This window comes from Arthroderma uncinatum (genome assembly GCF_011692745.1).
Source record: "Arthroderma uncinatum strain CBS 119779 chromosome Unknown scaffold4, whole genome shotgun sequence".
Lineage (NCBI taxonomy): Eukaryota > Fungi > Ascomycota > Eurotiomycetes > Onygenales > Arthrodermataceae > Arthroderma > Arthroderma uncinatum.
Genome location: NW_022983866.1, coordinates 1,025,024 through 1,050,254, shown reverse-complemented (window position 1 = coordinate 1,050,254; position 25,231 = coordinate 1,025,024). Strand labels below are relative to the sequence as shown.

General features: G+C 50.4%; 8 protein-coding genes across 8 annotated transcripts; 2 read left to right on the top strand and 6 right to left on the bottom strand.

The window, feature by feature from the left end:
* Positions 1-2,287: 2,287 nt before the first annotated feature.
* GIQ15_05667 (double-strand-break repair protein rad21) lies at positions 2,288-4,163 on the bottom strand (the record flags this gene model as incomplete). The annotated part of the gene is made up of 2 exons (XM_033553084.1): positions 2,288-3,697; positions 3,900-4,163. 2 exons carry the CDS (start codon positions 4,161-4,163, stop codon positions 2,288-2,290), a joined length of 1,674 nt encoding a protein of 557 aa, XP_033404228.1.
* A 976-nt stretch (positions 4,164-5,139) lies between these two features.
* Positions 5,140-8,362, top strand: GIQ15_05666 (calcium-transporting ATPase 1; the record flags this gene model as incomplete). The annotated part of the gene is made up of 2 exons (XM_033553083.1): positions 5,140-7,696; positions 7,752-8,362. The coding sequence occupies 2 exons, from the start codon at positions 5,140-5,142 to the stop codon at positions 8,360-8,362; spliced, it is 3,168 nt and encodes a 1,055-aa protein (XP_033404227.1).
* An 869-nt stretch (positions 8,363-9,231) lies between these two features.
* Positions 9,232-11,072, bottom strand: GIQ15_05665 (ammonium transporter MeaA; the record flags this gene model as incomplete). The annotated part of the gene is made up of 4 exons (XM_033553082.1): positions 9,232-9,875; positions 9,932-10,523; positions 10,580-10,911; positions 10,973-11,072. 4 exons carry the CDS (start codon positions 11,070-11,072, stop codon positions 9,232-9,234), a joined length of 1,668 nt encoding a protein of 555 aa, XP_033404226.1.
* Positions 11,073-12,322: 1,250 nt separating this feature from the next.
* GIQ15_05664 (conserved oligomeric Golgi complex subunit 4) lies at positions 12,323-14,949 on the bottom strand (the record flags this gene model as incomplete). Its single annotated transcript, XM_033553081.1, has 2 exons — positions 12,323-13,618; positions 13,678-14,949. 2 exons carry the CDS (start codon positions 14,947-14,949, stop codon positions 12,323-12,325), a joined length of 2,568 nt encoding a protein of 855 aa, XP_033404225.1.
* Positions 14,950-15,395: 446 nt separating this feature from the next.
* GIQ15_05663 (Sirtuin family) lies at positions 15,396-18,945 on the top strand (the record flags this gene model as incomplete). The annotated part of the gene is made up of 8 exons (XM_033553080.1): positions 15,396-15,518; positions 15,580-16,575; positions 16,643-16,688; positions 17,195-17,248; positions 17,301-17,423; positions 17,489-17,514; positions 17,587-17,994; positions 18,064-18,945. 8 exons carry the CDS (start codon positions 15,396-15,398, stop codon positions 18,943-18,945), a joined length of 2,658 nt encoding a protein of 885 aa, XP_033404224.1.
* Positions 18,946-19,482: 537 nt separating this feature from the next.
* On the bottom strand, positions 19,483-21,341 carry GIQ15_05662 (small nucleolar ribonucleoprotein complex subunit; the record flags this gene model as incomplete). Its single annotated transcript, XM_033553079.1, has 3 exons — positions 19,483-20,403; positions 20,484-20,987; positions 21,054-21,341. The coding sequence occupies 3 exons, from the start codon at positions 21,339-21,341 to the stop codon at positions 19,483-19,485; spliced, it is 1,713 nt and encodes a 570-aa protein (XP_033404223.1).
* A 521-nt stretch (positions 21,342-21,862) lies between these two features.
* Positions 21,863-22,945, bottom strand: GIQ15_05661 (uncharacterized protein; the record flags this gene model as incomplete). Its single annotated transcript, XM_033553078.1, has 2 exons — positions 21,863-22,468; positions 22,535-22,945. The coding sequence occupies 2 exons, from the start codon at positions 22,943-22,945 to the stop codon at positions 21,863-21,865; spliced, it is 1,017 nt and encodes a 338-aa protein (XP_033404222.1).
* A 926-nt stretch (positions 22,946-23,871) lies between these two features.
* On the bottom strand, positions 23,872-24,527 carry GIQ15_05660 (pre-mRNA branch site protein p14; the record flags this gene model as incomplete). Its single annotated transcript, XM_033553077.1, has 5 exons — positions 23,872-23,972; positions 24,030-24,157; positions 24,223-24,279; positions 24,332-24,439; positions 24,490-24,527. 5 exons carry the CDS (start codon positions 24,525-24,527, stop codon positions 23,872-23,874), a joined length of 432 nt encoding a protein of 143 aa, XP_033404221.1.
* Positions 24,528-25,231: the final 704 nt, after the last annotated feature.

Here is a 25,231-nt window from a genome sequence, read left to right as displayed (position 1 = left end):
TTGCCAAGTATGGGTTCAATCTCTGGCTTCTACAGACGGTTTACGTCGTTACCGGTGGTTATTCACACACAGGTCAAGATGGCCTCGAGGTCTTAAAGCAAAAAATACCACTTTCATGATGATAAGTCATAAACAACAATTTATCTCGGCGTCTTATTGAAGGAACAACACATATTCGTACCACATTTTTTCCATATTGAGAGACACAGAAAGGTATCTACTGGGACAAACGAGTATCGCATCGCCGGTAGCTCGTGGCTCTCATAGTCATAGTATTCCTGAGACAGTATAATTTTTATAAATAGGCCGTCGACAATCAAATTCGGTTGTCCTTCGTAGCAGTCGCTGCTGGGTACGAGACCTCGTTGACGATTTGAAGGTAAGGTGCAAGATAATCCTTCTCGGCTTCGGGGTCATCAAGACGCACAAATATGCGCTCTTTGGTGCCACGGCGTCTATGTCTGTGGCGTCGTCTCTTGGGTTGCGGTTTCCAACCGTGGGTTCGGACAGCGTATATCGTGTAGAGAAGGAAAAATAGGTGATACAGCCTGGGGCCAGATTGTGAGTAAAATTTCGGGAAAGTATTTCAATGGACAAGTGAACATACCAACAAGTGCATGCAAAAATTATAGCAGCAAGTTCCAAAGAGCCTAGCCTGTATAATTCAGGAAAACAGGGCCGGGTATATTTGTTTCCTTCGTTGCATACGATATCTAACATGTCTGCTGGTATTGGCGTCCAGAGCAAGAACGCCGCTCCCAAAGTAGACAATATGATGGTTGGGACCAGCCCAAGCAAAACTAATGCATCAAGCACTAGTTGCACACCAAGGTGAGGGGAGTGCTTCCGTAAAACGGTATAGTATGCAATATAAACAGATGACAAGATGGAGATCCCGAGCTAAGAGTAGTCAGTACTTTACTGAGTCTATCAGGACAAGAGAGAGGATGAAAAGTGCCATCATACCGGTAAGATAGGTATCCCGTCCTTCCACCTCCCCTTCGCTGGTGACGTCGATGGCACAGGGATGCCTTCGTTGATACTCAAGCATCCGGAAAAAAACCCCACGGCAATCAATGAAAATACCGCGCAGGACGACCGGAAAATCAGTTCCTGGAGGTATCGAGGGTGCAGCCTCTTGAAAAGACGGATAAGGGCAAAGTCCGACATCGTGGGTCTCTAAATATTGATAGTGATGTGAAGTCCTGCTCCTAAAGCTATCAAATGCAGTGGGATATAAATATGAAAAATAAAAAAAACCACAGTGACCAGCACGTTTAGAAGCGAATTCTAGAAGTTAGAGGAAAGACGGAGAGAAGAGACAAACATTCATCATCACACCTGGGGGGATGGATGATGATAAAAAGGAGACGGAAGTGTGAGAAGAGGGCGCTTCGTGTCCCTCTTTTCCTTCCCTGCAGAAACGGGATCCATCGCGGCGCGTCCCTCACGTCGATCTGCTGTGTGATACGAGGTTCTATGTATATCGACTGCTTCATCGAGCGCGCCTTGAAGAGCGTTGTGTGGCGAGAGATTGCCTCTTGCCCGAACCTTTTCGTTTGTATAAACCACGACCTTCGCGCGTCGTTGAAGTATACATCGGAGTTAAGTGGATCGAGTGTTTCATGGCTCGCATTGGGCAACGGGGCGAGAGCCTATGGTAGGATATCGGGGGTGCAGCCCTGGAACACTCCTGAAACGCAAGATGCGGTTGGAGTCCACGTCTCAGGGGTTCCAATCGAGAGCCACGGCCGGAATGCGGAGAATAAATGACTTCACCACAACACATGACGAACTCCAAGACGAGGGATGTGCTTGTCAACAAAATTAATAAGATTGGTAGTTGCTACTCGATACATAATAGTTATCACAGAATACTGATCGCAACCGCAGTCAAAAAAGAGAAAGAAAACCAAGACCGTGATTGTTTCTCAGCCGCCTCCCAAAATAAACCCCTTACCTTAGCCGTTGCATGCTTGAATAAAACTCCTATACGCCGATGGGGATAGTACGCGCATAGGCAGCACGAAACGCCAGTTCCAGGCCTTCATAAAAAAAATCTCTTGAAAAGAAAGGGATCCAAAATGGCAGCGGAACACCCAAACAGTCGAGAGACCCAAGGCGGATAAAAAAAATACTATGTAACAATATGGCACCCCGAAGGTACTCTTTCATCGTAATCAAGGAAGAAGGTGGACGAAGCTGGGAAAGAAAGGATTGGGCCAGAGATATAAAAAGCCAATGACAAGCAAAATTTGTTAACACATTATCCAACAGCTCACTGGACTCACGCTGCGGCCTCGACCTCTTGTGGTGCAATTTCACCGCCCGCTTCGGTTTCGGCCCAGTCGCCCCAGAGGCCTTGTTTTGCTTTAATTCTTAGTCGCGCGCCGAGGTCTTTACTACTTTGCTCAACCTTGACAGCATCTTTTGTTGCAAGCACAAGGACTTCAAAGAACATCTTAGTAGCATCAGCTTTGCTTGTGTGGTGTTCGGGGAGGAGGTCTTGGAAGACGACAGCTTTGCCCTTTGACTGGGTTGGCGAGTCGGTGGATGTGGCTTCGCCGAATTGCTCTCGTAGAACGTGAACAGCGTGTTTCGTTCCAAGAGAAATTGGGCCGGTTTCGACCAGGCTGCTGAGCTCGTCATATTCATCCGCATGCTGACCAAGACCTTCATCTTCGCTGAAGTGGGCATCGCCAGAGCGGGGGTGAGCTTGTTCATCGTCGTCGGGAACCTGGATCTCTGACTGTTGGTTTAGGCCTGTATCGTCTCCGACGGCCAGTTCTTCATCGGGCTGCAATAGAGTCTCTTCTCCCTCAAGTTCAAGTCGAGGAACCTTGGCGCCAGAATCGATATCCATATCGGCAATACCGCTGTCTCGTTTTCGCTTTAGGTCTCCCGCCTTCCTGACCGATTCGATCGAAAGCATTCCGCGAAGCTCAGGTGCCCAGTTGCAGCTGCTCGCGCCTCCCATTACGCTGGAGACAAAGGTCCCATTCTTCTGCATCATCATAAGAGTGAGTAGGACTGGGTCTCGTGGGAGGATGGACTCGGCTATCAAAATATTTGAGCGGTCTTCTTGTTGTTCTTTGATCTGGGCACTGGAGAGGATTGTATCGGCATCTGGCATGATAAGTCTTCTTCGCTTTACTCTCTGGTGATGTCGAATAGCTCCTTCATTCGCAAACGTTTCGTCCATGTCACGGATGACACTAGAACGAACAGACGAGAGTGGGGAGGCTGATCTCCGAGTAAAATCACTCGTAAGGCCAGGAATTATAGTAGAGTCCTCATCGATAGGCATGCCTAGTTCTCCGTCCATGCCACCCATTGGCATGTCGTCATCCATATGGGCAGCATGGTCGATATCATGGGTCATGTCGGCATCTCCTAGCTTCTCAAGCGGAGCACCATCCTCACCAAGGTCGAGATTGGGGTCGTCACCGAATAAGCGGTGGTCATCACTGAATAAGTCCTCTCCAACTGGGCGCGGGGCAGGCGCCTCCCTACCCACTTCAATGCTGGTGTCGTGGCCAAGTGGGATGTCTTCGTCTTCGCCTAGATCGAGGATTAAGCCTGTATCGTCTTCGAGGTGGGGTCTTTCGATAGGCCTGATTGTCTGGGGAGTGCTATCAGGCAGCAATTGGCTAGACCAGCCTAGAGATGAAGCAGGTCTCTTAGGATCGTGATCTATCTGCACTGGTTGAGTGAATAGGATGGAAGGATCCAAGTTCATAAAGAGATCTGATTCAGTAAGTACATCCGGCAAGGTGATGCCTCCTGCAGGCAGCGGCGCAGTGGTTGGAAGGTCGTTATTATTTGTTAGTCGGAAGGCCTGTGCATAGACGATTAGCATAAAAAGAACATTCTCAGCTGGTAGTAGTGTAGGTGTTTACCATCTTGATTTTCATTAAAGCTTCGTTACAGTCGTCTAAGAGATATCTAGTTTTGCGACTGTATATTCGAACGACACCCAAGAGAAGCTGGCCACTCAGACGCAAGGCCATGGGCGCCTGTCCCTGGTCGACGATGGCATTGACACTGCTTTCGATGTCGGATTGAAGGATATGGGATTTGGAGAGTTTTCGTTCAAGGTTGGCGGACAGCCATACGCGAGCCAACGGCCCCGTTTTCGACAGCAACGTCTCTGAGTAAAACATCGTGCAGCTCTGGCAGAGTATGCCACAGTAGCCCAGGCGTTACAATATTATCGCAGTATTATTCGCGAAGCAAGATCAGAGGTCATGCGATTGAGGAAGTAGTTTGATGGGGGGCGCGGTTTGGGTACAAACAACAACCCGGAAACGCGCCGGGCGACAGAACACTCGAAGTCACGGAGAACTGCAAAATACCATCGCCAGCAGGGTTGCGGACAGGACAGTTTGGTCTATATGAAGCTGCGAGCGGTGGCGACGGCGGGTTGTGGTCTGCGGGTGGTCGGTGGTGGTGGGTGGGAGAGGAGTCGCAGCGCGTTGTGATGGTCTTGGATGCAAGAAAGAGGAATAATAAACCAGGTGGCTGGAGTTTGGCCTTTTTTCCCTTTCTGGTCACGTGCCATGTAATGATACCAGGCCCCCGTATCATCATTACTAGTGGTATTTAATACGGAAGCCGGATAAATTTAGTTCCATACCACTCCCAATCAGGAAATAAATAGTGGGTCTCTGGGTCCGTGAGCTCTCCCCAAAAAGAACGATGGATTACATAATCACAGTTCGAAGGTTTAAGGGCTCAAGTTGAAATGTTGTCAAGAGCTTCACGTATCAACACCGAGAAAAAGTTGCTCGCATCCACGCCCGCCGCTATACCTTCGTCTACGTCCGAGTCAGTGGTTAATTGGCTTCTCCGCGATAGACCATAATACCGTGACGCCGCCTTTGCCAGTTCCTCCCGAAATCCAACATTGACCGGCCTGAGAGAGCTGAAAGTTGCTGGCAAACTTCATCAGCGAGCGCCCCTGACCGGCACGATATAATTATTTACGACTGCATGCGAATCCGTCCTTCGATACCCCCTCGCTCCATGTCGTTTTAAGCACTTGATTTCGGATAAAGGCTTCATTTGGGCCCTGAGCCGTGCCGGGATGAGAAGGGGGCCCGCCGGATTCCACCGCTGGCACCGCATACGTTTCTAGACATGTCCGGCCTATCTACGCCGTCCTTGCCATTCTACAATGCTACTCCGAAAAACGGTAGACGTTCGCCGTCTCCAACCCGCCGGTCCACAGCGGTTTCGTCCGTGACGACATCTACATACTCCAAGCTCCCTCCAGAAGAAGTCGCCAGCCGCTTGACTACCTCCCTCGCCCACGGCCTTTCTCCCGCCGATGCCGATGCCCGGCTTCTCCAGCATGGGCCTAACGAACTCCCTCATGACGAACCCGAGCCGCTTTGGCTTCGATTTCTTAAACAGTTCAAGGAGCCCTTGATTTTATTGCTCCTTGCTTCCGCAGCCATTTCCTTCTTGATGCAGAATTATGACGATGCTGTAAGCATCACTCTCGCGGTGACTATAGTGGTCAGTGTCGGATTCGTCCAGGAATACCGGTCTGAAAAGTCGCTCGAGGCGCTGAGTCGACTTGTCCCCCATTTCGCCCATTTGATCCGGAACGTACCTACCAATAACTTCGGTACACCAAAGACGGCCGCTGACGAGGAAGAATATGAGATGGGCGACCTTTCGAATGGACCAACACATCCAGTTGGACCGTCTGCAAAGGCATCGACAACGGTGACCGCCACAAACCTTGTCCCCGGTGACCTGATTATTTTCTCTACGGGAGACCGTATACCAGCAGATATTCGAATCACATCGGCAACGCATCTCACCATCGACGAATCTAATTTAACGGGAGAGAATGAGCCCGTATGCAAGGTTTCAAACTCGTTGGGCCAGCCTCAGAAGCAATTCCAAGACGGTAAAAACTCCCCATTTTATGATTCACCTGCTGCTGGGACAGTTGGGACCGACCTTCGGTTAAATGAGCAACATAACATCGCGTTTATGGGCACATTGGTCAGATCTGGCCATGGCCAGGGCATCGTTATTGCCACTGGACCCAACACGGAGTTTGGAAGCATATCTGCCTCTCTACAGGATATTGAAAGCCCTAGGACGCCATTACAGCTATCCATGGATCGACTCGGCCAAGAATTGAGTTACATGTCGTTCATCGTGATTGGGATTATTGTTGTGGTCGGGTTAATACAAGGCAGGAAATTGCTGGAAATGTTCACGATCGGTGTCTCCCTTGCTGTTGCTGCCATTCCCGAGGGTCTTCCGATCATTGTAACTGTCACACTTGCGCTCGGTGTCCTAAGAATGGCGAACCGTGGTGCAATTGTAAGGCGGCTACCTAGTGTAGAGACGCTAGGTTCAGTCAACGTCGTGTGCAGTGACAAAACCGGCACGTTGACCTTGAACCATATGACTGTGACCAAAATGTGGCATTTCGATATTGAGCAGCCATTCGAGGTGAACAAGGAGCATACACCACTTAACCTTACTCCGGCTGCTCGGACAATCATGCGAGTAGGCAACATTGCAAACAATAGTCGACTATCAAGAGCCCATGCGAACTCTCCAGCAACGGCCGCTTCCGCTGCTGTCCTATCTTCCACGATGGATAGTTCCTCGGGAGCCATTAAGAGTCGTTGGGTTGGCCAGCCTACCGATGTTGCAATCCTTGATATGCTAGATACCCTAGGAGAAGACGATGTCCGGGACGTGATCAGCGGCCGGGTCTCAGAAACCCCTTTTAGCTCGGAGCGAAAGTGGATGGGCGTTATTGTGGCAAGTGCATCTTCAACTGATAATGCTATCAGCCACACCGGCTCAGACATGGCTTATATCAAAGGCGCATTAGAGGAAGTTTTGAAAAGATGCGATACCTACCTTACCAAGGATGGAAGGGAGGTTATCCTAGACGAACAGCGGAGAAAAGCTGCTAAAATGGCCGCCGAGTCAATGGCCCAGGAAGGTCTTCGGGTTCTTGGATTCGCTAGTGGGCCGATTAGAAGTCAAATGGCCGCTTCGAAGCACACAGCAAGTAATGATGAAAAGCGCTACACCGGGCTTATCTTTGCCGGTCTAGTCGGCATGAATGATCCGCCTAGGAAAGATGTTCACAAGTCCATCCGGCGACTCATGGCCGGGGGAGTCAAGGTTATTATGATTACCGGCGATGCGGAAACTACTGCTGTTGCCATTGCAAAGAAACTTGGGATGCCAATAAATGCATCTTCCACCGCAAGACCAGTCCTTCGGGGCGATGAAATCGACCACATGACCACCGAAGAGTTGGCACAGGCAATTGCCGGAACCTCGATATTCGCAAGAACCAGTCCAGACCATAAGATGAAGATCGTGAAAGCACTTCAATCACGAGGCGACGTTGTGGCCATGACTGGCGACGGAGTCAACGACGCACCCGCCCTGAAAAAGGCAGATATCGGTATATCTATGGGTAAACTAGGCACTGATGTTGCAAAGGAGGCAGCTGACATGATCTTAACGGATGACGATTTCTCGACGATTTTACGAGCAATTGAGCAAGGCAAGGGAATATTTTACAACATTCAAAACTTCATCACATTTCAATTGAGTACTAGTGTAGCGGCGCTGAGCTTAGTCCTCGTCAGCACTGGACTGGGCTTCAAGAATCCTCTAAATGCCATGCAAATACTATGGATCAGTAAGTCATCCCCACAATCACCCATGACGGACTCCGTTGTTAATATTTTTATTAGATATCCTCATGGACGGCCCACCCGCCCAATCTCTCGGTGTCGAGCCAGTTGATCCATCAATAATGGTCCGGCCTCCTCGCTCCAAACATGCACGAGTTCTCACCAAACCTCTCATCCGCCGTGTCTTAACCTCCGCATGCTTTATCATGATAGGCACTCTGGCCGTCTACATCCACCAAATGGCCGACCACACCGACGAGGTTTCAGGCGCACGCTCCCGTGTTGTCACCCGCCGAGACACCACCATGACTTTCACCTGCTTCGTTCTCTTCGACATGTTTAATGCTCTTGCCTGTCGATCTGAATCCAAATCATTGCTACGCGGCGAACTAACCCTTACGGGTAACAAGATGTTTAACTATGCTGTTCTAGGCTCCCTATTCGGTCAAGCCTGTGTTATCTATTTACCTATTTTACAAGGGATTTTCCAGACAGAAGGTCTGGGTTTCTGGGATCTGGTTTGTTTAGTGTGTATTTCTAGTTCTGTATTTTGGGCAGACGAAGCCCGGAAATATCTGCTGTGGAAGAAGAAGATAGGCGGTATGGGAGTTCCAGCTTCGTCACCTGGGGGAATGATGGCTAGTGTTATTGGGTATAGTGGCAATGTATAGAAAGGAAACGAGTCGCGCGACCAACGGACGAAAGACGAGGAAGCTTATGTTTATTCACCTATTTACTACAATTTTTTGTTCTTCCTTGTGTTTATTAGTTGGGGGCATACCTGGTTCTAGTGGCATGTATCATATAGAGCGGTGGATCTTTGAAATTATCATTCCGGAATACCAACATACTAGAAAGGCTTCAACGCTTCTCCTTGCTTAATTATCGTGAGAGGCTTGCCCTTGTCTACATATGAGTTCGAGTCTCGACTATCGGCGCCGCAACTAGTAAGTAATCCTGGCGAGGAAGCAGCTGGTTACTAGCTAGATTATGTCCGCTTGTTGCAGGCCTTGTTGGTTAATAACCCTTGTAGCATTTCGTGCACTGCACGTCTGGGTCCTTGTCCCGCCCAGTCTCGATCCCTACGTAATTGGCAATTCTCGTCTTGGAGTACTTGTCGAACTAGACGGCTTTAAGGAAACCAGCGAGAGACGCTGACGACCTTGAAATATTAAAAGCAGACGAAGGGAGCAATTATGACCCATCCAAGGAATTATTTCTACCAATTTGTAGTGTTGCTATTCTCTTCTAGCCGTCTATCTGGCTTTATTATAGCTATAGTTATGATTAAACCCGAGTAAATGTATAAGTAAAGTATTGGTTGAATTAGTTATTCTCTAGTTAAATATAGATAAAATCAATTAAGAGGGAATCCCCTCTAAACAAAACCCATTGTTGCTAAACGCCTGTAACACCTCGCGCTGAAAATCAGATCGGTAACGAAAATAATCAAGGTAGGGTATTTCGAGACAAACCGTGAAACTCCGTGGACACGTTACGAAATAAGATTGAAAGACACAAATACTCCATTGGGCATTCATTAAGCCTTTTCAGTCATTTCCACATGTTCACTGGTCCGTCCGGTAGATTCTGGTGCAACCACAACTGAAGGAACAGCTGTGACGTCTCGAAGGTGTGTTTGCGAAGAAGACTTTGATGGAGAAGTGTGTTGGCATTTCACTTCTTGTCCCGGGCTGGAGAACATCCCACTGTGTTCGCCGCACCCGTAGAGGTTGGCACGAGGAACGATACTGCTGTCCTGGCCCACCTGGTCGTTCTTCTGGGGAGTCCAGGCTAGATAGTCACGTCGTACTTCGACATAATCGTATGCGAATTCACCTAGCTGGTCGTCATCCATGCCTAGGAGCTCTGCTTGTTCGGAGACGCGCAGCTTGAGGCCAGGGATTACGTTGATAGCATAGGCGATTATAGCAGAAACGACGAAGGAGTAGCCTGCCGCAGCGACGATGTAGGCTAGCTGAATGTACAGCTGGCGGTAGTTGTGGATGATCCAACCTCCAACGGCAGTGCCGGTGGTTGGGTTTTTAGCGCCAACGCTGACTCCGTCGAGGCCTACGATGGCATCGCTTCCGAAGAGGGCGTTGAATAAAAGGCCCACGATACCAGCAACGCCGTGCTCTGCGAATACATCCATAGAATCATCGATACCCATCCAGTATTTCACTATAAAGATTAGCTTCGGAACGAGTATAAACGGGAATATATGAATGGCAACATACACTTGGTGCTGTAGTTGGAAACACAGCCGGTAACAATTCCGAGTATCACACTCGCCCACGGTGGGATGAAACCAGAGGCAGGTGTGGCGGCGACAAGACCCGAGATGGTACCAGAACACCATCCGACCATGGACCATTTCCTCGAAAGACGCCAGTCGAGAAGTACCCAAGTCATAGCAGCAAAACTGGCAGTCAGGTTGGAGTTCCAGCATGCCATGACAGCACGGAGGTTAGCACCGAAAGCAGAACCACCGTTGAAGCCCAGCCAACCAAACCAAAGGAAAACCGTGCCCAGCAATATCAAGGAGACGTTGTGAGGTCGGAAGTTGATCATCATGCGTTCATGGCGGCGGCCCAGTACCATCGAGTATGCTAGGGCGGACATGCCGGAGACGATCTCAACTGGGCCACCACCAGCATAATCCATGACACCGTATTTGAAAGCCCAGCCATTAGGATTCCAAACCCAGCAAGTAACCGGGCAGTAGACGAGGGTAGCCCAGAAGAAAATGAACACCAGGGCAGGAAGTAGACGTCCTCGTTCGGCGACGGCACCCATGACGATGGCAGCCGTAACAGCACAGAATTGTAACTACATTTATTGCATTAGTATATAACTAAACATGGGAACATGTTGTTGTATCATACCTGGTAGAAGGCATAGAGCAGGTCAGAGAGAAGGGGGGAACCAGGGCTAGGGTTAGCCAGAGCGTTCATCAGGCCGACGTTTCGTAGGTTTCCAATGAACCCGTTGGTAGCGGTGGGCGAGAATGCTAGAGAGTAACCCCAGAAGTACCACTGGAAGCTGATAACGGACATGGAGGCCATACAAGCCCATATCATACTCAGGGCCGACTTTCGACGGGCAAGACCAGAGTAGAGGAAACCCAGGCCGGGGACCATGACCATGACCATGGCCGAGGCGACGAGTATGTACGCCTGGTCCCCAGGTTGAAACCACTTGTTGACATTTTCGACTCCTGTTATAGTAGTTTAATTAATACGTGTATCCCTCGCATAATAGTGACAAAGAGTACTCACGCGAGTCACCACCCAAATCGGTATTTGTGGAGAGGCTGAAGTTCGAAGGGGAGCCAGTCCAGTTGTAGGAAGCATAGTCAGGGGCATAGGGAGCCGGCATTTTCGGTCCTACTGCTCACCCACCCTGTAGGCGGCCTTTTGGTGGAACGAAGGGGGAAGTTACAGATAGGAGTATGTAGATTTTTGGAGACGTATGAACCCTGTAGATCATCTACCGGTAGGAGTAAAGAAAGACGGATGGAGAGAGAAGTGGAATAGGGAAAATAAATTCATCCAGGGGGGAGCATGGTTAGGTTAAAAGGAGCCAGAGGAAACATCACTCCGTCCTCCATCCCAGGTCTCGGGCCGGGAAAAAGACGCATCTGGAGGCGGTGACCGACCCAGCCACGAAAGCTGGAACGCAGCAGGCGAGCGAGCGGGAAGTAAGACGATAACGTGGAGGTGTTCGTCCAGCGTCAGTGAAGATAGAGAAAGGCTCAGAGATATCACAGATAGCCGGCCGCTGATTCGCCCGGTTGGCCTGATAGATAACGCGGAAGGTTTAGGAAGAGCTTTTCAACGCCCGGAAGATCCAGGAGCTTAGTCAGGTACATAGAAGTACATAAAAGCACTGCTTATATACCACGCTTCCATGGCATGCCATTGAACATGGTATGGAATGGAATATATGCAGATGGAGATGCATATAGATGTCTGTCCGTGGAGGTACATGTGCCGTGTAGGTACCATCGTGAGCTGTTCAGGCACACGATATCATATCCTTGCCTGGATGCACAGGAGGCGCGGCTGAAGGAGAGTCAAATTTAGCCACAGTAGCGCGTAGAGTAGCTCAAGATAGACCTGAGATAGCCCAGATAAGCAAACTTTTCAGCCTGTTCCCCAGACCAAAGATAAGAACGGACGAACTCCCTCTGCCTCCCTCCCTCTATCCAATCCGCCCACCAGCCTAGCCGACCGAGTTCCTGTGAGCGAGGCTAGGGAGGAGACCCTTGGAACGACCAGCGTTAGAGGCCGATAAGCTTCTTTGTTTAATCCTCCTGCAGGCGCACTATTGGCTGATAACAAGAATCGGGGCGACATGGGAGGAAGCTTGATTTGGTGGCGGGAAAATCACTTATCAGAAAACTCTCCTTTATCGGTTTGCTTTTGCTTGTGAGAGATTTGATAACACGAAGGACTTTAGCGAAGAGACGAGAAATCCTGATAGGGGCGGACATCGACCGAACGGCGGATCAACATTGCAGCGGCCGAGGCACGACCAGATGCCGTTTCGAGGAGGCTTTGGAGGATGTACGTAACATAGATAATGCAGATAAACAAGAAGGATAAGATACATACGTCTGTCTGTAGCTACACGACCATGGCCCTGGCCCGGGAGCGCTCCTCCGCCGATAGTCGGTCCACCACGTCCCCGTCAGACTGCGAGATCTCCTCCCACTCCTCCTCCTCCATGCCCATGATCATCACCATCTGGGCACAGCGGGCAAACGTCTCGCGGTGACGGTAGCGACCCGCCCTGCCGCCGACACCGCTGCCGCCGCCTCTGTCTCCGGACGCAGTGTGGTGATGGTGGTGACCTTCAGCCACGTCTACGGCAGCTGTTATTATGCCTGTGACGTCTCTCTCTAGCCTGGTAGTGCCCAATGCATTAACGCGGCCGTGGTAAGACCACAGGCGTTTCTCCAGCAGCCTGGCCAGCGACGTGAGCGTCACGCCAAGCAGACGGTCGAATGTATTTTCCGTCAGTATACGTGCTATCGGAAGCATGAGGTCGCGCCACCCACTCGCGAATCGCTGGCGGACGAGGCCAGGAAGTCCAGCTTCGTGGGGCATCAGTCCGTCATCCTCTCCACCTCCGGCTGCTCCATATCCTCCGTCATCCCCCTCACCATCTTGTGGCTGATACTCAATGTCCCGGAAGGCGTCAGCGAGGATAGGGCGGAGTCGTGACTTCAGCACGTTATTAAAAATGACCTGTATCCCATCACCGATAAGATCCTGTGCTTTGGATGTGAACGTTGCGGAGAGCGATCTCAATGTGCTCAGCACTACCTGCGCGTCATCCGCAAGGGGGAAAAGAGTAGCTATCCGTGATTGGGCGTTAGCATCGTTGGCAATGTCGCCTCCAGTATCTGTCGATTCCATGTGCCGTTTCACGATACGCTCCAGGTAGCCGACGGCGACGTCGAGATTGTTAACGAGGACGAGGAACGAGACGACCGTTGCAGCAGGAGGCGAACCTCCCGGCACGACGGGCCTTGGATGCGTCTCATCACGCATCTTGCGGTGGACCATACCAATGAAATCTCCACCAAGCACGCGAGCAATGGTAGGCACTACGTTAGTTACTGCTGGCCGTTGAGATGTGGCTAGTGTTTGTTGTATGACTTTGTTAACGATATACATAATATCGTCAACGACGGATGTGATGTGCGGTGGGTTGGAGACCAGCGGCCTCCGAAGGTCCAATGATAGATCAGAGGGAGCTTCGTCAAGCTGGAAGGCCTTTTCCACAGAACGACGGAGGAAGAAGGTCGTCATCGCATTATACGGCGAGAGCAGCTTCGCGGTAACCTTTTGGGCTAGCGGAGATTCTGTTAGGAATGGCGGTAGCTCGAGATCATCGTCATCACTTGCATCTACTTCCTGCGTTGGTTTATTAGTATTGCCTGCTATTATATCGGTTGAAGACTAGGGCAACATACTTTGCATTTACTCGCCAGGAACCTCCCGTAAAGAGACCATCTACCCAACATAACTGATATCTCATTCAGAATAGCATCAATCTCCTTCATATCGACACCTTCATCTTCACTGTTGCGCTGCGGTGCTGCATCCCAACTGGCCGGGGAATTGGCGCGCGGGGTGCCAGGTCCTCTGGCAGCGGGTAGAAAGCTTTGCACCAAAAATGTAAACGCGTAGGACTTGATATCTGTCAGCTTGCGATCTACATGTCGTTCTTCAGCCCACGACTCCAAAACGATCCCTCCTTGAACATCTGCTTCGACCTGTAGCCTCTCAACAACGCGGCTCATTTTGCCGGGCCCATAGTGTCTCTCGACCAGGGCTCCGTGGGCTTCCACGATCTGGGCAATATGTTCAAATAGCCTCGACAACGCATTTGCGTAGAAGAAGTCATCCTTTGCCTGTGCTCCTCCTGTTCCCGCATTGAGGTTTGACCGGGCTCTTGTGGCTACCCCCTGGCATACGTATCGGCCATAAACATCCAGCCCGACGTCAGACTTGCCAATTAATGGAAACAGTTTGAAAAACCGAGTGATCTTTGCCCCGTCGTTTTCCTTGACTGCAGATTCAAATTCACGAAGAAAGAGAGCGCACAGGGACTCGGCAGCATTGGAGAGAGTCACATTAGGCGTGTCCGGCACCTCAGTAGTCGGTACAATCTCTGCAGCGAACGAGCCGTTTATAACGTCCTTGGGTATCTTTGACGCCCGATGCATATACGACGCAGCCATTTCCCAGTTCTGCGGTGCTCCCATCGACCCTGCAACCCCAAGGACACACGCCTTCAGCTCCGCAACCTGTCCCACCATATCCAGTATCGACTTCACGCGGGACTGTTCGAGGTCTAGTTTCTTCACGGCGCTGGAGAGGCTGTGGGCGGACAACGCAGCGCCGGACAGCATGTCATGGCTAATTGAGCGGGTGGTGCTGGCCTGCGTCCCCAGATGAGCTCGTAGCAGGTCGAGACGGCCCAGTTCTCGCGAGAGGTCTTTCTGGGATGCCACGAGTGCATCGAGGCGGGCGGTCACCAGTGCCTCTTTGTCTTGTAGCTGGGAGAGGGTGGCCTTGATATCTGCTACGGAGCTGGCGTTGAAGATGTCGTTGTCGTCGTTGCGGTCGTGTGGAAGGGTCAAGGGTTTGCGTGTATCCAGCCCGTTTAATCTCTCCGGTGACGGTAGATCGCCATTGTGGCTGTTAACACCGCCGTGATGGCTTCTGGCGGTGCTGGTCATGTCTCAGTTCCATACAATGGCCTGGCAGGAGTTGGGCAGAGGATGTGGTTGTGTTGAGTAGTTAAATATACAAATATAAATATTTCAGGCCAGCAAAAGGAACGAACTTCCAGTGGGTCGAGGGGCCGGGTTCGTGACAATAATATTCCACTGGCAGCTATATTCGCATTAACGAGCGTCGATTTGTATATCGCAGGTCTTGTACTCTGTATCTTTTGGCATATTCGTTGGCTAACGTAGGATCATTCCGTCTTCTAACATCTTTGGTGGCTGGCGAATGTCACCAAGCGGTTTGTAACTATCTCGAGAGCCTCATCTCCAGCTCCCCGCACTTTGAAGGCTCTCGCGTTATCAACTATCAACTCCGGATTCCAGCAGACTCACCCTATACCGTCGGATACAACTCTTACTGCCTTTGAAAGAGGAAGACATAGCGACTAGCAGAAATGGGGGCAGAATCCTCGAAGATGGTGGACGAAAGCGTCCCTCCGACGACACTGGAGAAACGCACTCTCGAGGGCGTCGTTAAATATATCAAGGAGAAGAAAGTCCGCAAGATCGTGGTCATGGTACGTCTATCCTCTCCAAACGCAGGCCAGGAAGCCCTCGTCACTCACTCACGGCGTATAGACTGGTGCTGGCATCAGTACATCTGCAGGCATCCCCGACTTCCGCTCCCCAGACACAGGTCTCTACGCCAACCTCGCGCGCCTCAACCTGCCGCATCCCGAAGCTGTCTTTGATATAACTTATTTTCGCCAGAATCCTCATCCGTTCTACGCACTGGCGAGGGAGATGTTCCCTGGCAAGTTCAGGCCGAGCATCACTCACTCGTTCCTAAGGCTGCTTTACGATAAGGGGCTGCTTTTGAAGCTCTTTACGCAGAATATCGATTGCCTGGAAAGAAAGGCTGGTGTCCCCGGAGAGCTAATTGTCGAAGCACACGGGAGTTTTGCCACGCATAGCTGCATAGACTGCAGGACCGATTACCCGGACGATTTGATGATCAAGGCGATTGCGGCCAATGATATACCCTTATGTCCAGAGTGTATGGGACTCGTCAAGCCAGACATAGTGTTCTTCGGGGAAGCTCTGCCCTCGCACTTTTTCGCCAACCGTGACCTGCCTGCTGAGGCGGATCTGTGCATCGTCATGGGCACCAGTCTCAGCGTTCAGCCGTTTGCTAGCTTACCAAGTCTATGTCGGGAGGAGACCCCCCGTATTCTTATCAATCTTGAACAGGCCGGCTCCCTGGGATCGCGGCCGGACGATGTACTAATCCTGGGGGACTGCGATAAGGGGGTGAGACGGCTGGCAGATGCTCTCGGATGGCTAGAGGAGCTGGAAGAGCTCTGGGCCAAGACGTGTCCGGAGAAGGACAAGCAGAGTCAGGAGCAACAGAAGGAACCAGCAACTCAGGATGAGCGTCTTCACAACGAAGTAGACCGTCTCTCGGCAGAAGTAGAGTCTGCCCTAAAGGTCTCCCGGGACCATGAAACACGGACAAAGGCTCAGCTAGAAGCACTTCAGGAGAAAGAAGGTGAGAGGAAGTTAGACGAGCCTATCAAAAATGAAGAGACACGGCCAGCCGAAGACCAGTTAACCGCATCAATGGCTACCCTTGAGGTATCTTCGCCGGGGGAAGATAACAAGCTCAGGCCGGTAGACCCAAAGGACCACTAATGTGAACAAGGCAAACGAGCCGACAGTGATACAGGCCGAGATCGATGCTTTAACCGGTATTGTTTCGTGAGAATGAACGATGGACGACTTTCAGTATGATTTTAGACTGGATTCAGAACCAGACCTGAGTAATGACCATAATGATTGAGGATAGGCGGTATATAATTCATTTACTCATAGTGAGGATAGTTAGAGGAGGATTGTCGACTTTGTTCTAGCTTTGATATATATCTCAATTTCTCTGTACTCCGAACTTCCTTTGTCCCCAACTTATCACCGTAGCTGCAGAGACAAGGACACCCTGTTCAACCAAGTTTATACGGCCAAGAGCAGATGATATCACCAGAGGCCAGATCCTGCGGTGAGATATATTAAGCAAATGGGATCCCTGACGGCGCGCAGATGAAGCTGTTATTGGCCTCGAACCAACTTAACTTTCTTAGCTACTTAAGTTGCCCCCAACGCCCTCCACCCCGCCATTCCTTCGTCTCTCCAACTCCTATCTCACCCTCGTTATACACAATTGACAGCTCCTTGTTACGATTTATAGCTCGGTAGACAGTCGATACAGCAGACACAATGGTTCCAGTTCCTCGCAAGCGGCCGTCCCGCAAGGGTGAGTGCTTCTCTGGCCGGCTGGAGGGCGCTGCTGATACTGGATGCTGTAGGATCCATGGTCGACATGCCCAAGGCCCTGCTTGACGAGATCAAAGCATTGGAAGAGACCTTCACAGTCGATACGGCCAGGCTGAAGAAAATCGTTGAGCATTTCATCAATGAGCTCACAAAGGGTACGTCGCCGGCTTGCCTATAAGCTATGCTATGGATACATTGGAGCTAACAAGAGACAAACCAGGCCTCACCGTAGAAGGTGGAAATATTGTACGTCTTCTCTCCCACCACCCCGCCCAGTGAGGTTCTCAATATGGGGGAGTTCTGACTATAAATGCATAGCCTATGAACGTTACCTGGGTTCTGGGATTCCCCACGGGCCACGAACAGGGTACATTCCTTGCACTAGATATGGGCGGCACCAACCTGCGTGTTTGCGAGATTGTCCTGTCAGAAGAAAAGGGGGAGTTCGACATTACTCAATCAAAGTACCGCATACCGGAGGAATTGAAATCTGGTACTTCGGAAGAGCTATGGGAGTACATCGCCGACTGCGTTCAGCAGTTTATTGAATATCACCACGATGAAGAGAACTTGCCTGATCTGCCTCTGGGTTTCACTTTCTCCTACCCGGCAACCCAAGATTACATTGACCACGGTGTCCTACAGCGATGGACCAAAGGGTTTGATATCGATGGAGTTGAAGGAGAGGATGTGGTGCCCATGTTGGAGAGTGCACTAGAAAAGAAGGTAACTACACCCCCACCATCTGCCGCTATGCTACTGTCCATCGTTCCATGCTAACCTGCGCAATTCAAGGGGCTGCCCATTAAAGTTGCCGCGTTGATAAACGATACTACCGGAACGTTGATCGCTTCCTCGTATACCGACTCTGAAATGCGGATTGGCTGCATCTTCGGAACCGGTGTCAATGCCGCATATATGGAAAATGCTGGTTCAATACCCAAAATCGCACATTATAATCTGCCCCCGGACACCCCAGTTGCGATAAATTGCGAGTACGGCGCCTTCGATAACGAGCGCATCGTCCTACCCCTAACCACATACGACAAGATCATCGACCGGGACTCTCCTCGTCCAGGGCAACAGGCGTTCGAGAAAATGACCGCTGGTCTCTACCTCGGCGAAATCTTCCGTCTCGTTCTGGTCGACATCATTGATAACAAAGGCGGTATCATCTTCCAGGGTCAAAAGACCGATAACCTCCGAAAACCATACTTCCTGGACTCATCTTTCCTTTCGGCCATTGAAGAGGATCCGTTTGAGAACTTGTCTGAATCTCGCGACCTCTTTGAACGTACCCTTGGGATCCAGCCTACCAAACCAGAGCTTGAGCTGTGCAGACGTCTTGCCGAACTTATCGGAACCAGAGCTGCCCGTATCTCCGCTTGTGGGGTTGCTGCAATCTGCAAGAAGAAGAACATCACATCCTGCCACGTTGGTGCCGATGGCTCTGTGTTTAACAAGTATCCCCACTTCAAGCAGAGAGGTGCTAAGGCCCTTCGCGAGATCCTTGACTGGGCTGATAACGAAGCGGATAAGGTTGTTATGAGCTCTGCCGAAGATGGTTCAGGTGTTGGTGCAGCTCTTATCGCTGCGTTGACCCTGGAGCGTGTCAAGGCAGGTAACTTGGCTGGTGTCCGGAACAAGGAGAACATAACCCAGATGCTCAAAAGCTAGGTAGCAAGTATGGATAGTACTAAAATTCATATATGAACTTTGGAGGTATACTGGGTATCTTATGCTGGCTCGATAGACAGATTTTATTGGTTAAAACTCTCCCTTCACTTCAACATGTCGTCGAATACAGGCGCTGGGGGATGTTATGGATCTAGAAGAAATTTCATATTTTGGATATCTCAAGCTCTCAATTCTTCCTCCTGGATATAGAAAGAGCACAAGCAGTACACTGACCTTTTTACCACCAAACGCCAAAAGCCTTTGTATACAAACTGCAAGGTAAAGGGGCGGGCGGGTGGTATATAAATGAACTTTGAATATATCCCAGTCTCGATACCAATTCTAAATCTAAAGTATATACTATCCGTGAATTTCCCAAAGACGGATTTTACCTTGTTCATTTGCAACCGCTAGCGAATTCGAAGTTGGAGATATGGCCACCGCAGATATACGGCCAAAAGGTGTATTGGATGTTGGCCAGTTCGAGTAGACAGTACATGATGGTAGATGAACTATAGCAAGAAAGTATTGTCAGCTTTATGGCGAATAAGGGGCTAAGGGTGAAAGGGCAGTATTACTGAGTCTCAATGCGTCCCTCTTCCAACGGCTGGCCATAACGAGGAACTGCCCGTCGCTGGAAAATACGAGATGACTGGTCGGGGTTGTCAATTGATCCAACATACGAGTCGGTTTCGGCCTTTGGGGGATTCCAAACTGAACATCCGCCGCTTCTTTGACTGATTGTGATGACTTGCCTCTGCTGGCTAACGCAGCAGCATCTGCCCAAGGCTTTCGGTCATAGATGTTTACAATACCGCTGGAACTACCAATGGCAACCCATCTATCGCCTCCCAGTTCTTGTCGGCCCGTTTGTCCTCCCAGGCTCAAGATTGTTGTGCCAACGGCACCTTCGTCAACCCATCGGGAAATAATGCGTTTCTCACGTCGGTCCCACTCGCTAACTTCACCATTCTTACCGACTACACACATACCTTCTCCATCCCTCCACCAGGCGAAGTCTGCAACTCCTCCGCGACTGTCGATACGTACTTGAGCTGTCCATTGCATGGTCGTTGCGTCAAGAACGATGATAACTCCACCGCCCTTTTTGGTGGTGCCTTCGAATCCGATCCAGCGGCCACATGGGGACACCTTGAAATGTTCCATGGATCTTAGTTCGTGTTTACGATCAGCTGGGCCGTTGATTTTCTCGATCTTGCCCGTATCCAGGTTCCAGACGTGAAAGTATCGTCGACGGCCAGAACAAAGGATACGGTTGCCTGTTGGAGGAGCAAAGGCGCTAGTCCTAAGAGGCGTACGGCGAATATGGAGGGACGTAAGAAGTGGGTTGGGAGAAGCAGCCTCGGGTGATATATGGTGCAGAAAAAGGGTAGAAGCCGGCCCCGAAGAGAGTAGGAGGGGGTAATGGGGGTGGAATGATAGCGAGTCAATTGAGGACTAAAGTAAGTATATTAGTAAAACGCATCCAATAGTCCCCTATGCTACGTAGCATAGGATAATTATGGTGGGAAACATACCGGTTGGTTTCCACCAACATCTTTCGAACGCTGAACGTCCAAGACACCTTGACGGAGTTTCCGCTTCCCGGTAGCTGCATCTGTCGAGACATCCCTAGTCAAATCACCTATATTCTGCAACAACTTTGCCAAGGGCTGTGCTGTCATGGAGTCTTCTTCGTCGGAGTCCGCATAATCCATCGACTGATCAGACATGTCTTCCGCATCCGTCCTTCGTCTCTTGGGCGCAGGGTTAGCCCATTCTGGAGCCGGCTGGAGTCGTTCAAACTGTCTTCTAAGACGGACAATATATTCTCTCCCGCTTATCACATCCTCAGCCTCCGTAAGTCGTAATTTTCTCAGCCGTTCGTTATCAGCTAGGGAGACCCGGATGCGGTCGTCGTCGCTGTCCTCCCATGCGGCAGGGATCCCTGACTCTGCAAATGAGTCTAATTCTCCGGCTGGCTGTCCATCCTCTGGCATAACAGCCAGAGGAACGGAGTCCCCAGCGTCGAGATAGAATAGCTGTAAAAGTAACGACATAGGTTAGTACGGAGTATCTTCTAAGAGGAGAAGAAAAAGGAATCATACATCGGCATCAGCTACACCTGCCAAATCATCCTCCGACGCATTTCCGTCTCCCAATTCATCTTCTGACCCTGATCCAGCTGCAAGAACCAGGTCTCTTGAATCATCGTGCTCCTTGAGTGCACTGTGGAACCCCTCAGAGTCACCGAATATCAGCCTTTCTAGCTCTTCTTCAGTCTCATCCTTTTCAAGCAGGTCGCCCTTCGCATTGCCATTGGTATCATTTTCATCAGCAACCGCGAATGCGACTTTGGCTGCTTTCTGGGGTCGAAATTTTCGCTCTGGGGCCATGGTTATTGAATTGGGAATAACAGGGGATTATAAACGAGAGACAGCCACCGGTACCCCGTTAGAAATAAAAATTATCTTGGTGTGTAGCCTGTTTTCACAAAGCTGGGTGCTTGTCGCAAAAAGGTTCGACTTTTATCACGAATTTTGTGTTTTTGGTATTATACGCCAAGACTTTTTTTTTCTACTCCAAAGACCGCAAGCTATTTTATATGACATCATGTTTGACGTTACGATATCTTATCAGAGGGGTCGTCTGGAAGAAACTCTCAGCCGAGATGACGGTCCTAATAGCAATACTTCGTTCCTATATATAAGGTTGGTAGAGTTGTGATAAACGAGTAAATAACGATGATACTACAAGTGAACCAAAACTATACATGGGTATGCAAGATATGCAAGTAATTTAACAAACTGCTGTATAACAATGAATCAACGCCCCCTGCACCGGTGCCTTGAGACGAATGACAAGTAATAAAGGAGAGCAAAAAAAAAAAAAAAAAGAAAAACCAGACAAAGTGAGCCTAGATATGTGGTAACGGTGGTGATTTACGGGTGGTGATTTGACCATTAGTCGGCTTCGCATCGTCCTCGTCATCGGAAAAGATGACATGTGCCGCATCGTTGGCCTCATCGTCACTACCGGGATAGTCATCATCGTCATCATCCAGCCCAGCAAGAAGTGCACTACGGCGGTGCCTATCACTGCTGATAGAAGCCGAGTCGAAGTCATGGTCATGCTCGTCAGGATGAAGGGATTCGTCGTGCTCAAAGGCGCGCTTTTTGATGAATATGTCGATGATATAGTATTGTATCGCATTCATGATGACGGGGAATAATAGCATGACGAAGAAGATCTGTACGGCGGTGTTTCCTTCCGTCCAGCGTAAGGCCCAGTCACCGACCAAAACAATGAATGGAAGCCAGTAGATGATGCATAGGACGCAAGCTTTCATGATGACGAGGCCAAAGAAGTAGATCATGGATTGCTTGAACCACCATACTACGTTTGGGGGACGGCCGTAGTTGCCGGACTCGATCGATTCCGGGGGGTTGGCCAGTGGAGTGTACAAGGCAGCGTGGTTCAGGACGCGGAGGATGAGTATAAGAATCGGGATGCCGAGGGTGGTCTGGACGGGGTCAAGTTAGCTTTAAATATAGTATATATAAGAAGAGGCCGGGATGGATTTACGTACGTCTATCCCGAGGTTGAGTAGATAGTAGCTGCACGGATTTGTTTGGGCGGCATCTGTTGATATCTGGCCCGCCGAGAGCATCGACGCAAGTAGGTTGACCAGATGAAGCATCGAAGAGCCAAATACTTGCTTTGAAACATCGAATGCCCATACTTTGACGGGTCGCTGCGGCCTCTCTTTCCACCGTTTATATACCAGCACCAGAAGTGCCAACGATCCCAGGGCTACCTGAATGACCAGGGCAAAGGGACCGAGTAGTTCACATTTCCCCTCTCCCCCATCACCTGGGGAGTGCGGCGTTCCTGTGGGCGATGCAGTTGGCGTGCTCGTGCCCGTAGCCATTGTAGCGGCGAGTATGGTGGTGGTAGCCTGGAGAAGTGTAGAGTTGTCCGGAACCGCTACAGCTGCCATGGCTGCGTCAGATATGGGGTATGATAGTCTATGGTTAGTTTTCCCTGTGCGGATTCCTCTCGCCCGGCTGGTTGTCTGCTGTCGGCACGGAGGGACGTGAATAATTCACGAGCAAGCTGAAGCGGTTGCCGTCTACATAGGTGTGTGACTGGGCGGAGGATGAAGGATGCGTTGAAAGAGCGTGTAACAGGGCCTGCAGTAGCAGTGCCTAGTCGATGTACTCCGTACTCTGCAGAATGCGAAGATGCAAGGTTGAACCGCCGGACGGGCGTCCGCGAGAGGTCGTGAAGGTGGTGGTTTTTATATCATGTTGACACTCAGAGTTTCGAGCTATTAGAACCGAAATGTCACGTGTGGTCGAGTTGGGCCTGGACAGCATACTTGGCATAGATCTAGATAGAGATAGATGTAGGTAGGTAGAGGGTAGGTCTATAAGGATAGATGTAGGATAGACCAGGGCATAGAGGCAGAGGGGATGGAAAAGTGACAAGAGAATGGTACTACGCGTCTACGATAGGAGGAGCAGGGTTCGGCGTGAAAAGATGGTATAATTCAGCGTGGGTGAAATAAAAAGCATGTAGTGGCCGTGATAGCACATATATCGGCTCCAGTCCAGCGTCATCCCCCGGTCCCGTCAAGCCGCGGCGAGCAGAACTATCCCCGATGCCAGAACCCTCGCACTAAGTAACTCCCAAACGCCTCGACCGAACGAACGCCCTAAACCGCTCCGCCAAAGAATGACAAGGAATAACATGGCTCCTACGCCTGGTCTCCTCCGAAACCGAGGGAGAAGCGGGAGCAGGGACAGAAAGTGGAATACACAAGCTGGACAGGCTGGCCTTGTTGGCCGGAGCCGGGTAAGGAAAAGGTCGGGTTCGACATGTCGACGAGGAAGTGTGTAGCACCTGGTGTTGGGGCGCTTGTAGTCAATCTATGCCGTGCTGCAGCTTGAGGCGTTCGAGGTTTTCCTGGCGGGCGGCTAGGTCTGTTTTTGATCGGATCATCTTCTCTGGCTGGTGATAGAGAACTGCGGAGGGGGGGTTAGCTTAACCTCCGGCCTACATCTGGGAGAGAATCCACTGACCGACGAGATAGCGGTTCTGGAAGTTGAACCCGTTCAGCTTGTCGCAAGCCTGCTTTGCATCCGAGACGTCCTCATATACCACGAATGCTGTGCCTTTCGAGTTTGCGGCGATGCCCTGGCGTATTTGGCTTGGGAGCACTGTCAGTACCACTCCGCAGCTTTCGTGTACCACCGCAAGGGCCAAAAGACTCACCGGATCGGGCCGAATTTGCCAAAGAGATCGAAGAGCTCCTCCGCAGTAACGTTGTAGCTAATTGTGCGGTTAGAGAGGTATACTCTGTATATATGGACGCCGTGCATACCTGAGATTCTTCACAAAGAGGATCCTATCGACGAGCATGTCAGCACCAAGCCTCAAGCTGCAAACCAAGACGATCGCCATTCCCCTGCCCTGCCACGGAGCGCGCAGGCTAGTTGGATTGGAGATGCTGTCGCCGTCAGGGAGGGAGGGAGGCCTTACCTGTTGGCTTCCGGGGCGAGTTTGGCGCTACGGCTCATATCTCTGCAGTTGTATGTTCGTCCGGGCAAGGGAGATAGGTGTTTCTTCAGTGCTCGTTTTCTGCTTCGCTTCGTTCCTGGTGTTTCTTCGGCTTTTTACTTCTTTCTTTTCTCTCTCTCTCTCTTTGCTCGTTTCCTTTTGGTGGTTTTGCGCGGGCGATGGACGAACTCGGAAGGACGCACGTGAGCGCGGTGTGACCTCTCACAGGCTGGTAAAAGCGGCATGAGATGAGTAATGTTAGTCAGCTTTTAGTCATCATGAGTAGTCATCATTTGGTCATCAATACTCATACACGGCCATACACAGTCATCGATACATACACTAACATCGACATCAGCACAACATCAGACACAACATACACACACATTTATAAACGTAGGTAGATATATATATATCTACAGAGTATATATAGGTAATAAGGGAATGACTATACATGAATGGCTAAGAACAGCTGCTGATGATGGGGCCGTCATGGAAATACAGCAGCGTATGTATTGTCACACAGTACAGGCCCAAGTTTTGGTGGTGTATGTAACGGATGTTATGAAACGCGGTAATCTGGATACACCAACTTCATCTTCTTCAAGTCAAAATCGCAGCTTCAAGTCAAATCAACAGGCCGCCATCTCACCACCCGCGCCGTCGTCGTCTCGCTGCCAATCCGCTGCAGATGGGAACTTTTTGTCTCTAGCTCGAGGCCCTT